We start from the raw sequence: 12132 nt of genomic DNA, 5'->3' as shown, positions 1-12132 counted from the left end.
GTCAACTTAGAAAATGGCCGCACAAACACACACTGTGTGATGCTGTTTTGTCAACTTAGAAAATGGCCGCATGTTTTTATGCTTGAACTGCTTTCTAAAAGGTACATTTTGAACTGTGGTTAAGTTTGATGGTTCACTACTGCCAAACCAGATTATTAGAATTGCAGATGTACTACTATCATGTACTCGCAGCTTTAAATTCATATGCAGTTTGACCTTCATATAGAAAGTTTTGCAGTTACACCATGTAATGATAATCTCTCAATGAGTTGGGATGGTTTTAAAAAGAACTGTTGGTTTCAAGTTGACGCTTCGGTCGGAACCACCCCAATTCATTTAGAGATTATCATTACATAGTGTTACTGCAAACCTTTCTATATCGTATTTCCACCATGCAAAGTTTCACATTCTACTCGCTTGATATCATCAACACAATAACCTCTGTTGCACCATTTCAACACAACCTTGACTTAAGCCAGTTCCAATATCATCATTACCAATATAAGACTTCCTAGTTAGTATTATCAAATAAGGCCACGTACAAATAATGGCTGCGGCTTCATCGCCATGTTAACATGTGTTGCAGTATAAGATACCCATAGCAACATCCTTAAAGACAGTGGACACTATTAGTAATTGTCAAAGACTAGTCTTCACAGTTGGTGTATCCCAACATATGCATAAAATAATAAACCTGTGAAAATTTGAGCTCAATCGGTCGTCGAATTTGCGAAATAATAATGAAAGAAAAAACACCCTTGTCACACGAAGTTGTGTATGCTTGTTTTCGAGACCTCAAATTCTAAACTTGAGGTCTCAAAATCAAATTTGTGGAAAATTACTTCTTTCTCGAAAACTATGTCACTTTAGAGGGAGCTGTTTCTCACAATGTTTTATACCATCAACCTCTCCCCACTACTGTAATCAAGAAAGGTTTTATGATGATAATTAGTATGAACAATTACCAATAGTGTCCTTGGCCTTTAACAACCCAGCTATAGCCAAAGCCACCAATTTGGACACGGCCTTAAGCCCAGTTCACATTTCCTGGGAATGCGAAGAGAATTTGACGTATAGCCCTGTTTTCGCACCGCCCAACTGCTGCAAACTATTTGTTGCGAATAAAATGTGACGTCAACATTCGCATCGCATTCGCATTTGCAGGAAGTATGAACCCGGCTTAACATAGGCAATGAAAACCAGAAACACACAATGGACAACTTTTGACCAACCAGGTTAGAACAGCATCACCTGTTAGCTGCGATTGGTCAACTTTCTGAAGTAGGTACCCCTACACACCAGGAGTCAAATTACCATAGTCTGCATGCATTTCAAAATTGAACTGTGCGTTAACGTAAATATACTGAAACATGTTAATGTGCATTTATTCGTAAAACACATTATCAACTAGTGGTTTACTGGTTTTGGTTACAAACTTGACTTATATTTGACAGTTGAGTTCATTGGGAGGAGAGCAGAAATAAGGTTGACACCACTTTTATGTGCTATAGTACAAGTGTTTCATTATTGCCTTGATGGGACACGGTAGTTTACTTGATGTGCAAGAAAGTTGTGTCAATGTGTATTCATGTTTCCACATCAATCATAATGTACGTTGAGCACTATGTCTGCAATGTACACATTTGCATACATCTTCATTCTTTATCCATTTTAAGAAAAAGATAAATTGTTTTCAACAATTATATAGTTTAATAACTTTTTATATTGCTCTTAACAAGCACTTTAAGACAACATAATGAAAAAATACTAAAGATTTTAAGATAAAACTGATGCAAGGTAGTGCTAATATTTAGAACAAAATCATAGGTGAATCAGTTTAATATTTACTGGTCACTGGGCACAGTTTGAAAAGGGTGGTAATGTTGTTGGATTCATTTTATTCAGTCAGGTTTTGCTGAACTAGCGAAAAGAACAACAAAAGTGTCAAAAAGCTGCAAAGTGCGACACCATCCCTACCAAAATATTGTTATCCATTGACACTGGGGCCGGTAACTTACCCACTTTAGATTTAAGCAAATGTCCTTGTGCTAAGCACAAATAAATTTGTGAGTTTTTCCGGAAATCAACAGAGTAAAATTACCTTCCATGTTAATATGAGTTTTAAGTGAAAAAATACCAAAAGAAAACCCACATTTACGATATACTTTGTGATGACAGAGAACACACTTTCATTGCTGACTCACAGTCAGTGTGTTTCGATCTTGCATTCCCCTACGATACCAACTGGTAGGACCTCAGTATATACATCTACAATGGACCTTGTGCATTGACGCCATCAAGACGCCATCTTGGTAAATCAATGATCAAGCATTGGAATGCATACAGCTGTGTGTGCACGACAATGAGCAACCTTCATTTGACCTCTAGTTGAGGGCGCCCTACTTGAATAATGTCATATGCAAGAGCTCTATCCCTGAATCCATCAAACTCCAACTTCAGGTTTGGAAACCCTACGTTCTCCACCAAGTCGGTGTTTTAGCTATGCATCAAATTATCTAATGCCATATCAACTGCTTCATAATGTACATTGTACCAGTTTGGTAAATCAAATGGGCTGTTTGGTTTTGACGGATTCAGAAAAAAGAGTCTTATATACGGGGTTATTTTTTTTTATAAATTCATATCAAAAGGAAGCAGGAGGACATTCACTTCTCCGAGTGTGGAATCTTCTCTGATCATCTTCGCCATCCTCTGCTCTCAGCGTCCTCATCATCCTCTTCATCATCATCAAGGAGAAGATCGTCATCGTTGATGTCTACTGCATCCTGTTAGGGGTGATTTGGGGATTGGGGCAACAAGGGGAGATGAGAGGGGAGGGGTTGTTTTGGGGTTGTCATTACTACAGTCATGTTTCTTAACCTAATTTCAAGCAGCTCCAACATCAGAAATGTGGGACATTAGAGAGGTTTTGCAAGTGTTTGGATACAGATACAGATACCGATACGTTGACACTTTGTGTGTGACGCGTATCCCAACTATCTTATTTTGCACACACACATTAGCCTCGGTTACAAGAGCTCATACACGTCGTCGACACGTCGTCAAAAAAAAGGGATACTGTTTTATAGACTTTTAGTTGTCATTTTGTCCCAGATCAAAAACATTTCCAGCAGAATTGCTTTCATTGGTATCGTGCTTGATAAAGATAGAAAATTGTTAGTCATTTGTAAGCAAAACCATGAGAAAATGCAGTGTATAAAACACAGGGTCTCTATCGGTCATGTTTGTCATAAAAACACTCATGATAATTGCGAGCGCCCTCAAGTGAAACATACCTATAGTTTTCTAAACAAAATCCAGCACGCAGCTGACGTGAACGGATACGGTTATTATATCCGTAGCTGTATCTATATCCGCACGCTTGCGCAACCTCTCTATGTCATTAACTACCTACACTTAATGACTTTCAATAGTTTGATTTACAACTTACATCAAAACAGTTCATCATATCTGACCATTACTCTTGTCAGATTTTGATACTATTGTAACGATGAAAAGTGTAAGTTTGTACTCTTAGTGCAGGCATATTTGTTTCTTGGAAAAAAGGAGGCAAATTTTCAACTGACATACAGGTAAAGCGTGGTGAAAGCTTCCATAGACTTTTATGACTTTTTGTATGTTTTTTTCCAAAGGCAAAAAAGAAGGAAAAAATAGAAGAAAAAAAATCGCAAATCATAATCAACCTAGAAGAATACTACGCCTGGTTGAGTGTGCGATCAAAACAAGAAATGGTGGACACTATTGGAGTGCGCTGGTTTGATTTGGGTGTATACGAATAGATCTACCCAAGCCGAACAGTGTCATAGTATTGTGTCCAACATGTCTTAAAATAGCTTATTGTCATGGCAGTGGCGTGACCTCGGGAGGAAATGAACTTATACTATGATGGTTTGTTAACGACTGACTGACCTCATCTTCGTCCAGGTCGCCGCCCACTTCGATGATATCAATGGCTGGATCGGGCTCCGCCTCTTCGGTGGTTAACACGACCTTCTTCGGAATGTGCCACACCATAAGGAGAGGTTTCCCTTTAAAGGTGCTTCCCTTTTTCGCTGCCTAAGAAGTAGGGGGGGGGGGAACAATAATGAACACCATGAATTCCCTGTATTGTTAATTGGGAGAGTGTTAAAAGGCAGTGGACACTATTGGTAATTGTCAAAGACTAGCCTTTACAGTTAGTGTATCTCAGCTAAGCTTGGGCGATATTGATTTACGATATATCGCCGACAATATATCGCGATATTCGATATAATCGCGATTAATGAAATTTGACATCATCAGTCTTAAAACTCCAAGTGAAAGTTGTAGAAGAGACAGTCCTAGCATAAGAGGTGTTCTAATGACCTATTCTTCTGGTTTTACTCCAAACCTATGGGGTGCAAGATGTCTCAGCTAGCAAATACATTGCGATATTTAATCGATATATCGCGATATATCGCGCTATATCTATATTTCGATTACACCAAATCCATCTGATATCGAAATCGTGTCCAAATTAATATTGCGATATTCGATAATATCGTGGTATCGCCCAAGCTTAATCTCAGCATATGCATAAAATAACTAGCCTGTGAAAAATTTGAGCTCAATCGGTCATCGAAGTTGCGAGATAATAATGAAAGAAAAAAACACCCCTGTCACACGATATTGTGTGGGTTTAGATGGTTGATTTCGAGACCAAGTAAGCTTTTATGCTAACATTTATTTTGAGTAATTACCAATAGTGTCCACTGCCTTTAAAGGTAGGGTATACTTTTGGTTTTATCAAAAACCAGTATCCTCACTTGGTGTACCCCACATATGCATGTAATAACAAACCTGTGAAAATTCCATTCGTCATCAAAGTTGCAAGAAAGTAATGAAAGGAAAAAACATCTTTGTTGCATAGAATTGTATGCTTTCAGATGCCAGGGAAAGGCTTCATGTATGAAGCCCATCTCAGAATCAATTTTTAATGGTGAAAAAATATCTCTTTCTCTAAAACTACATAACTTCAAAGGGTGTTGTCTCCAACAATTTTTTATTAAAGCAACAGCTACTCAAGTGCTCTTTTACTTTCGAAAAACTGTTTGACCACGCTATCTTTATTTTTGAAGGGATATAAACCAGCCACTAGCAACTAGTCAGAGCATGGGTGAGTTAATTACAGTACCACACAGTAAAGAGTGAGTCCTGTCAGTTGTTCCCTTATTACTTATGACAATGTGTGTGAAGCGCAGAATCATCAGCACTTTCCCCCCGAGTCCTGTGGAAAATCATCCACAGGCATATATTACTCAGGTTGGATTCGTCCTTAAGAACTATGCGAACGGTTTCATCTTTGAAAAATACTTTAGTTGAAAAAAAAAAAGAGTCTTCCAGGGGGAAAAAAGACAGTGCTGTGTGGACAATTCATTTTGCAGAAAGTACGGAGCCTCAAGTTACACGCAGGCCACGGAGACCATGGCCTCCATTGCCCATGGTCTTGGCCTTGGTGCCCCCTTCAAAAGTTTCCCATTGACTTCAATTTTTTTCTAATGGAAATGCCCTTTTCTAAACAAACAAATGGCCTTGCCCTTTCAAAGATGAAATTACAGTCCCGATTGGGTACTTACAAACTCTGCTTCCTGTCGAGTCTTGAACCCAATGGTGTATGTGTTTAAGGCCTCGTTATAATCCACATTCTCTATCTCACCTAGATCCTGTATAACAATGGCAAATGACAAGGAAAAGATCTTCATATTGGAATGAGAGTCACAAGCAAGTTGGACTTGTCTAAATTGTCTAATGATGCTAAGCACAGAAAGATCCTGTCTTAGCAGATAACCAGCAAGGGTCACTTAAAGGCAGTGTATACTTTTGATAGTTGTCAAAGACCAGTGTCCTCACTTGGTGTACCCCAACTTATATGCAGGAAGTAACCAACTTGTGAAAAGTTGGGCTCCATTGGTCATCAAAATTGCAAGAAAATAATGAAAGACAAAATACCCTTGTAGCATAGAATTGTGTGCTTCGAGATGCCTGAGAAAGGCTTCATGCCTGAAGCTATTTTAAAATAAAGTTACCTCCTAAAATTATATTACTTCAGGGGGGGTCGTTTCAGACAAGGTTTTGTAATATCTACAGCTCTCTAGTGCTTCAGGGCTGGAGGTGTTTTGGTATTGACATTCACAAAATGTTATCGCTTGTATTTTGTTTTTACAGTCATGTTTCTGAAGCACACTCGGACTGTTGAAAACGATTATGAAATGGCAGATCAACGACCCACACCTTATTAAGAGTTGTCTTGTGTGATCTAGCCTTTAGTCTCTTATGCACAGACAACTTTCAGACCCTCGCGTGGGTTTCATCAAACTCTTCCTAACTTAGGATTAATCTAAGGACCCATCCTAAGTTAGAAGGGGGTTACTCGTCCTAACTCGAGATAAGATTAATCCTAGTGTTTCGTGAAATCAGCTGCTGGTTAACTCGTTGAAACACAGATTCTAATCAGACAGACACTCACACTGAAATATGTCAAGACTTCGTCTTTGTCGTCCGATTCAAACCCACTGATGGTCAGCTCCCTGGGGCGTTTGTCAATCGTTGTGGTAGAGTGACTCATTCGCCGTGGGCGGCTGTGCCCCCGACCACGCCCACGCCCTCTAGCCGAGGCCCCCCTTGCTGCTTGTTGTGCCTGTGAAGTATTAACAAGAAGGTACAATGTTTAAATCAAATATTATCACAAAAGCTTTTGTATCCTTTAGTGATCATAGTTGAGGAATAAATAAAAACCATGATGACCGAGGCAAATTCTTTCTCTTTACGATAAGTGCACTGGGTTCTTTTACATGCATTACACAACACACTCAGCTAATTGGACACACTAGGGGCCAATTTCTTAGAGCTGCTTAAACACAAAATTTGCTTAAGCACGATAATAGCTTGCTTATTTTACACAAGTTACAGGCCAAAAATCCCTGCAATATACACTGCTTGCTGGTATTTAGCTGCTGTTTACTTAGCATAACAAATTGAGTGGAGTCTTGGCCGGTAATCTGATTTAACTTTACAAGGATTTTTTGGCTTAAGGAAACAATTTTTGCTTCAAGCAGCTCCATGAAATTGGGCCGAGAGCTTGAGTCCCAGTTTGAATCCTATATAGATTAGCAGTGGATGCCAGATGATACAAAAGTTTGCATCAGGGATCAAGAATGACAAATGTATACTACTCATGTTTTAATCGATGTGTGTTAAGCAAATACTTCCGAAATAACGTCAAAATAAAAAATAAAATTACAATTGCTGATTTGGACTACATATATTGAAATATGGATGTTATGAACATGGACAAAACTCACCACAAATCATAAACTTAAAGCACGTCATTATTTTCACAGAAAAACAACAACAACAACAACAACTCATATTGATGATTTAAACTTTTGATTTGACTCACGTTCATGTAGCTAAGTGATGCATTGCGGGTCTTGATTTCTTTACGTAGTTGAGCGACCCTCTTGTAGAGTTCAGTAGCATCCCCACCATCACACTGCTGGTTGTACAACTCTAGCTCCGTGTCTAGTAACTCCTTCTGGCACTGTCAACAAACAGATATGCAATTCATAAGCATTGTATTACAGAAAGATACTAGTGCCTTTAAGGGGGCACTGAGGCAAGTCTAGGAGCAAGTTCGAGTACGCACATTTAGTTGACTATTGACCAGCAGCTCACTCAAATTGATTTGTTTTGAAGCCTAGTCAACCAGCGGTACCACGGTTTTCAATTAAGCACACCATTGCCTTCCACCTTTTGGCTATAGTGGCTCCCTTTGCGCTTTGCACATATTAGCATGGAACAGGCTATTGAGACCAGTGAAGAAACCATGGGCTCGAAGCTGGTTCCTAATGGTTGACCACAGTAGTTAACCAACGGTTGACTAGCCTGGGTTCGAGTCAAAATAGTCAACCTTTAGTTATTCATGATGCACACTGGAACTTGCTCTAGCTTGCAGGTTTCTATGAAGCAGGTGATATAGCAACACTGTCGTTTAGACTGGACAATCCCATTTGAGTGTTCACTGCCTATCAATCAAGTAATGGCACCATACACTAAATCTCAAAAGGCTTAAAAGTTGTCATCACTGAAACCAGTCAGCACTGGGCAGCAAATGAAAAAAAAAGATTTTATAATAATAATTTCAAACCTCAGTTTGTGATTTGCGGCGTGGCCTGACTTCCAACTCTTTCTTCGTCTTGTCCACTTGCTCCGACAGCTTCTTGATAAAGCCCATGATTTCGGCACGACTCTCTGCAGGGAGGCTCTTATTCTCAAGTTTTTCAAGAAACGACTATTCAACAGATAGAAATAAATTATAACAATTAGATGTGTGTTGATTGCAACAACTACTGAGGGGTTTTGGCTACGGCAAAATAAACTATTCAGAATTTAAAAAGTCATGGTGATGTTGTTAAAGGCAAAGTAAAGTATAGACAAAAGTGTTGAGCATCGCGCGCCATTTGCTGCGGTGTGCTAGATTGTGCACAAAAAACACAGCATTTGGTAGTTTTCAATAGAGGGCGCTACCAATTTTGTTTCGTCATATTGGTCTATACGTTCAGTTTTTTTAACTGTTCGATTGTTTTAATCAACCTTGGAAGTGGCAGCAGAGGGATCAACAATATAAGGGGATGCAACTTTTTATTTCAAATATCAAATGACACACCACAAGGGATACCGACTTGATTAAAGGAACACGTTGCTTTGGATCGGTCGAGTTGGTCTTTGAAAAGCATTTGTAACCTTTTGTTATAAAATGCATATGGTTAGAAAGATATTTTTAAAGTAGAATATAATGATCCACACAAGTATAACACGGTCGGCCATTTATGGGAGTCAAATGTTTGACTCCCATAAATGGTCGACCGTGTTAGTTCGCAAAGTAAAAGGAAAACCACGCAATTTTGAGGCCAATTTGTGTGGATCATTGTATTCTACTCTAAAATTATCTTTCTAACCAATGCATTTTATAACAAACGCATTTTATAACAAACGCTTTTCAAAGACCAACTCGACCGATTTAAGGCAACGTGTTCCTTTAATTTAAAATAATAATAGGTTGAACAAAGAAAAATGGATTAGAGTGGGACTTGAGCCTGCAACCTCCAAATTAACGTGCCTGAACTCTGCCAACTGGGCTTATCTTATCTAGCCCTTTGTTGGCGGTCTCTCTATTTTCTCCCAATTACTTACCCGGTAATTTATTCATTTATTAATTTATCCATTTATTATGCGCAAGTTTCTGGAAAAATATGTACAGATGCGCACTACAACAATAAACAGATATTAACAATAATAGAAATAATAAAAAAAATGGCAATTTTTACCCAGTCAGATTTCCTTGATGTTTTATTACTTGATACTTGAGAAAGAAAATGAGCAATTTGAGATGCAAGACAGGTGTTAATAAAGCGCTGAATAAAAACTGAAATGTAAAAAAAAACCAAAAAAAACAAAACAGGTGTTTGTGAGAGATGTAATCAAATTGTGATTGAATGCATTGTTGAAGAAATTTCACCTTTACCTTTTTTCCAATATAAAACTTTTAACCTCCCGTTTGAACTGGAAGTCAAGGTTAAATCGGGTCACACACTGTGTAGCATTTGTTAAGATGACATACAAATGCAGCCTTTGGCCCATAAAAAAAAATAATAAACCTCCAGTTTGGCATGGTAAAAAGGGAAGACAAAAAAAGTCAGCAGAACTGTGAAAACTAACCTTCTGTTGTTGGATAAGCTTGACGAGAAGCGTCTGCTTCTGTTTGCGGATCTCTATCTGCTTCTTCTGCATCTGTTTACGCTGGTCGTCATGCTTCTTACGTACAGCCTCCTTGGCTGCCGACACCTTACTGGCTGCCAGGAAAGCAGCCTGGGCTGATGGGGTGCTGGATGTTAACTTCAGCGCCGCTGGGTTGTACACAGTTTTGGACATGCTAGTTCCTGAGCCTTTGGTGACGACAACCTGTTTGGTTTAAAGGTATAAAAACATGATTATTATATTGTTTTGGGGGAAGGGGGGAGGGTTGGAGTAAACATATTTCCAATATTATGCCCGGAGCATTTTGTTTGAGACAAGTTCAACAGTGATGATGTGCTGACTCATTGTGTAAAGGACCTTGTACAAAATTAGGCCAGGACAACCAACTGATCGTCTTCAGAAGGAATGCTGGACTCTGTTGATGGGGGCTGCTTAAATGCCAACACTTTTCATGAGAGATTTATAAATGGTGCTATCGCAAACCTCGCCTTATTATACTCCCACCATACAAAGTTTTAAATCCTACTTGAGTGTTCTTTTATACTTGCTAGCTTGGCCCAAGTACCCCTGGTCAAGTAGTTAGCAGCCCTGATACTTCTGCTTTTAAGGGGCACGGCAGTTTTGCCTTGACTTTTTGTAAAAATTTAGGGCACCAAGGCAATTTTCAAAAATTTGGAAGGGCATCACGGCAATCATAAAAAGTTGCGAAGGGCACGACGGCAGTTTGAAAAAAAACCTCAGAGTTGCCTGTAAAAAATAGTTCTTCCAATTTTTCCATTTTCTAATCTAACTGTTACCCAATGAAAAAAGAAAGCATTCATCTTATTCAACAAAATAAAGAACAACTACTTACAATACACAATAAATAATTTTTGTTCATACGTAATCCTACTATTGGTCATGCACGTTGTGTAGTTTTTCGTAGAGACGCTAAAATTCCCATGTAACTGCTCCATTTTGACACGATGTTGACAGAATAAATGCATGCGGTGCGCGACGCCTATGCTGTACATGATGGTACATCACATGTACCAAGCATGGGGAAAACCACTATCCCAGCATGCAAAGACACGTCGAGTCTTTTTCTCAAGGCGTTTAGCGTTGGTTCGCGTAATTTTACCACTAGAGGGCGTTTAATCTCACGCTATCGCTCTGTTCCGAAACGCCCTCTAGCGTTCGATGTTTCGAGTATTTGTTTTGTCGCACGCAAAGAACAACGACTAACGGGCCTGAAATCTGCTGTTGTGCCTTACGTGCGTGAAATTGGGGTTTATTTCGTTGCGTGAAATTTACACGGACATCGGGACTTTTGGGCTTATTTTCGAACTTTGACAACGTTGAATATAATTTGTTTTCGGGAGGAAGGGCACGGCGGCAATGATGAGAAAAGGGCACGGCAATCATTGCCGTGAAAAATTGTTTTTTTGAAGGGCATTGCGGCAATCGGTAGGGGCAACGACGGCAATTGCCGTCGTTGCCGTCGTGAAGTATCAGGGCTGAGTTAGACTACAGGACTTGCAATCAGAAGGTTGTAGGTTCATACCAAGCTATCCGCTGATATCACAATGACTAGAATAAGTATTGTTGTCTCACAATTGAGTCACAGTTTCTTGGTTTGTGCAATTCATACTCATAGACGTTAAACCAATGTTTGTATGAGGTAGATTTGCTGTTGCCAGCTTGGTGTTTATCATAAGTTATCACACAAGCGCAAGTGGAATTCAAGAAAATCTAGCGCTTCTGCGCCCCACATCCAACGAGGCCAAACAAATTTTTCTTCCAGCCGCCTTAAGTCAATGAGGTTAGGTTATGTTTTTGTTTTTGCGTGCACAAAGTTTAGAATGTAACTTTTGCACTGACCATATGCGGAGCGTGACGCATTGACAGTCACAACATGCAGAGTGCACTATAAAAACTCGGAGTAGTTCGAGCATCTGAGTGGAGGATTAGGGCATACTGGAAGATAAAACTACTTGTGGAAGTTTGCCGAGTTCCCTTGACCAGAAAATCATTTAAAAACAAACAAACAAACAAACAAACAAACAAACAAACAAACAAACAAACAAACAAACAAACAAACAAACAAACAAACAAACAAACAAACAAACAAACAAACAAACAAACAAACAAACAAACACACACACACACACAAACAAACAAACAAACAAACAAACAAACAAACAAACAAAGTACAAGACTTACCCTCTCTGCACTGGCTTCAGGTTTGTTCTTGATGAATGTCAGCTGATCTTTGGTTGGGATTCCCAATCGGTCTTTGATGGATGGTTTCTTTGATCCACTAGGGGCTGATTCACCACCATCCTGTAATTGAATACA

The 12132-nt window shown here is 39.2% G+C and overlaps 1 protein-coding gene across 3 annotated transcripts in view; it reads right to left on the bottom strand.

Moving 5' to 3' along the window:
- Nucleotides 1-912: 912 nt before the first annotated feature.
- LOC117293443 (RNA-binding protein 26-like) overlaps nucleotides 913-12132 on the bottom strand; it is a 30005-nt gene continuing 18785 nt past the window's right edge. For all 3 annotated transcript variants that reach the window (XM_033775780.1, XM_033775779.1, XM_033775778.1), the window contains exons 12-19: nucleotides 11998-12117; nucleotides 9757-9999; nucleotides 8186-8329; nucleotides 7439-7579; nucleotides 6506-6676; nucleotides 5616-5702; nucleotides 3931-4077; nucleotides 913-2786 (exon numbers count right to left, since the gene is read on the bottom strand). In XM_033775780.1, coding sequence (XP_033631671.1) covers nucleotides 2697-2786; nucleotides 3931-4077; nucleotides 5616-5702; nucleotides 6506-6676; nucleotides 7439-7579; nucleotides 8186-8329; nucleotides 9757-9999; nucleotides 11998-12117 — 1143 coding nt within the window. In that variant the 3' untranslated portion in view covers nucleotides 913-2696. The remainder of the gene's footprint in view (nucleotides 2787-3930; nucleotides 4078-5615; nucleotides 5703-6505; nucleotides 6677-7438; nucleotides 7580-8185; nucleotides 8330-9756; nucleotides 10000-11997; nucleotides 12118-12132) is intronic.

This window comes from Asterias rubens, chromosome 8 (genome assembly GCF_902459465.1).
Source record: "Asterias rubens chromosome 8, eAstRub1.3, whole genome shotgun sequence".
NCBI classification, from domain to species: Eukaryota; Metazoa; Echinodermata; class Asteroidea; order Forcipulatida; family Asteriidae; genus Asterias; species Asterias rubens.
The sequence above is the reverse complement of the archived record's forward strand: the minus strand, read 5'-3'. Positions and strand labels throughout refer to the sequence as shown.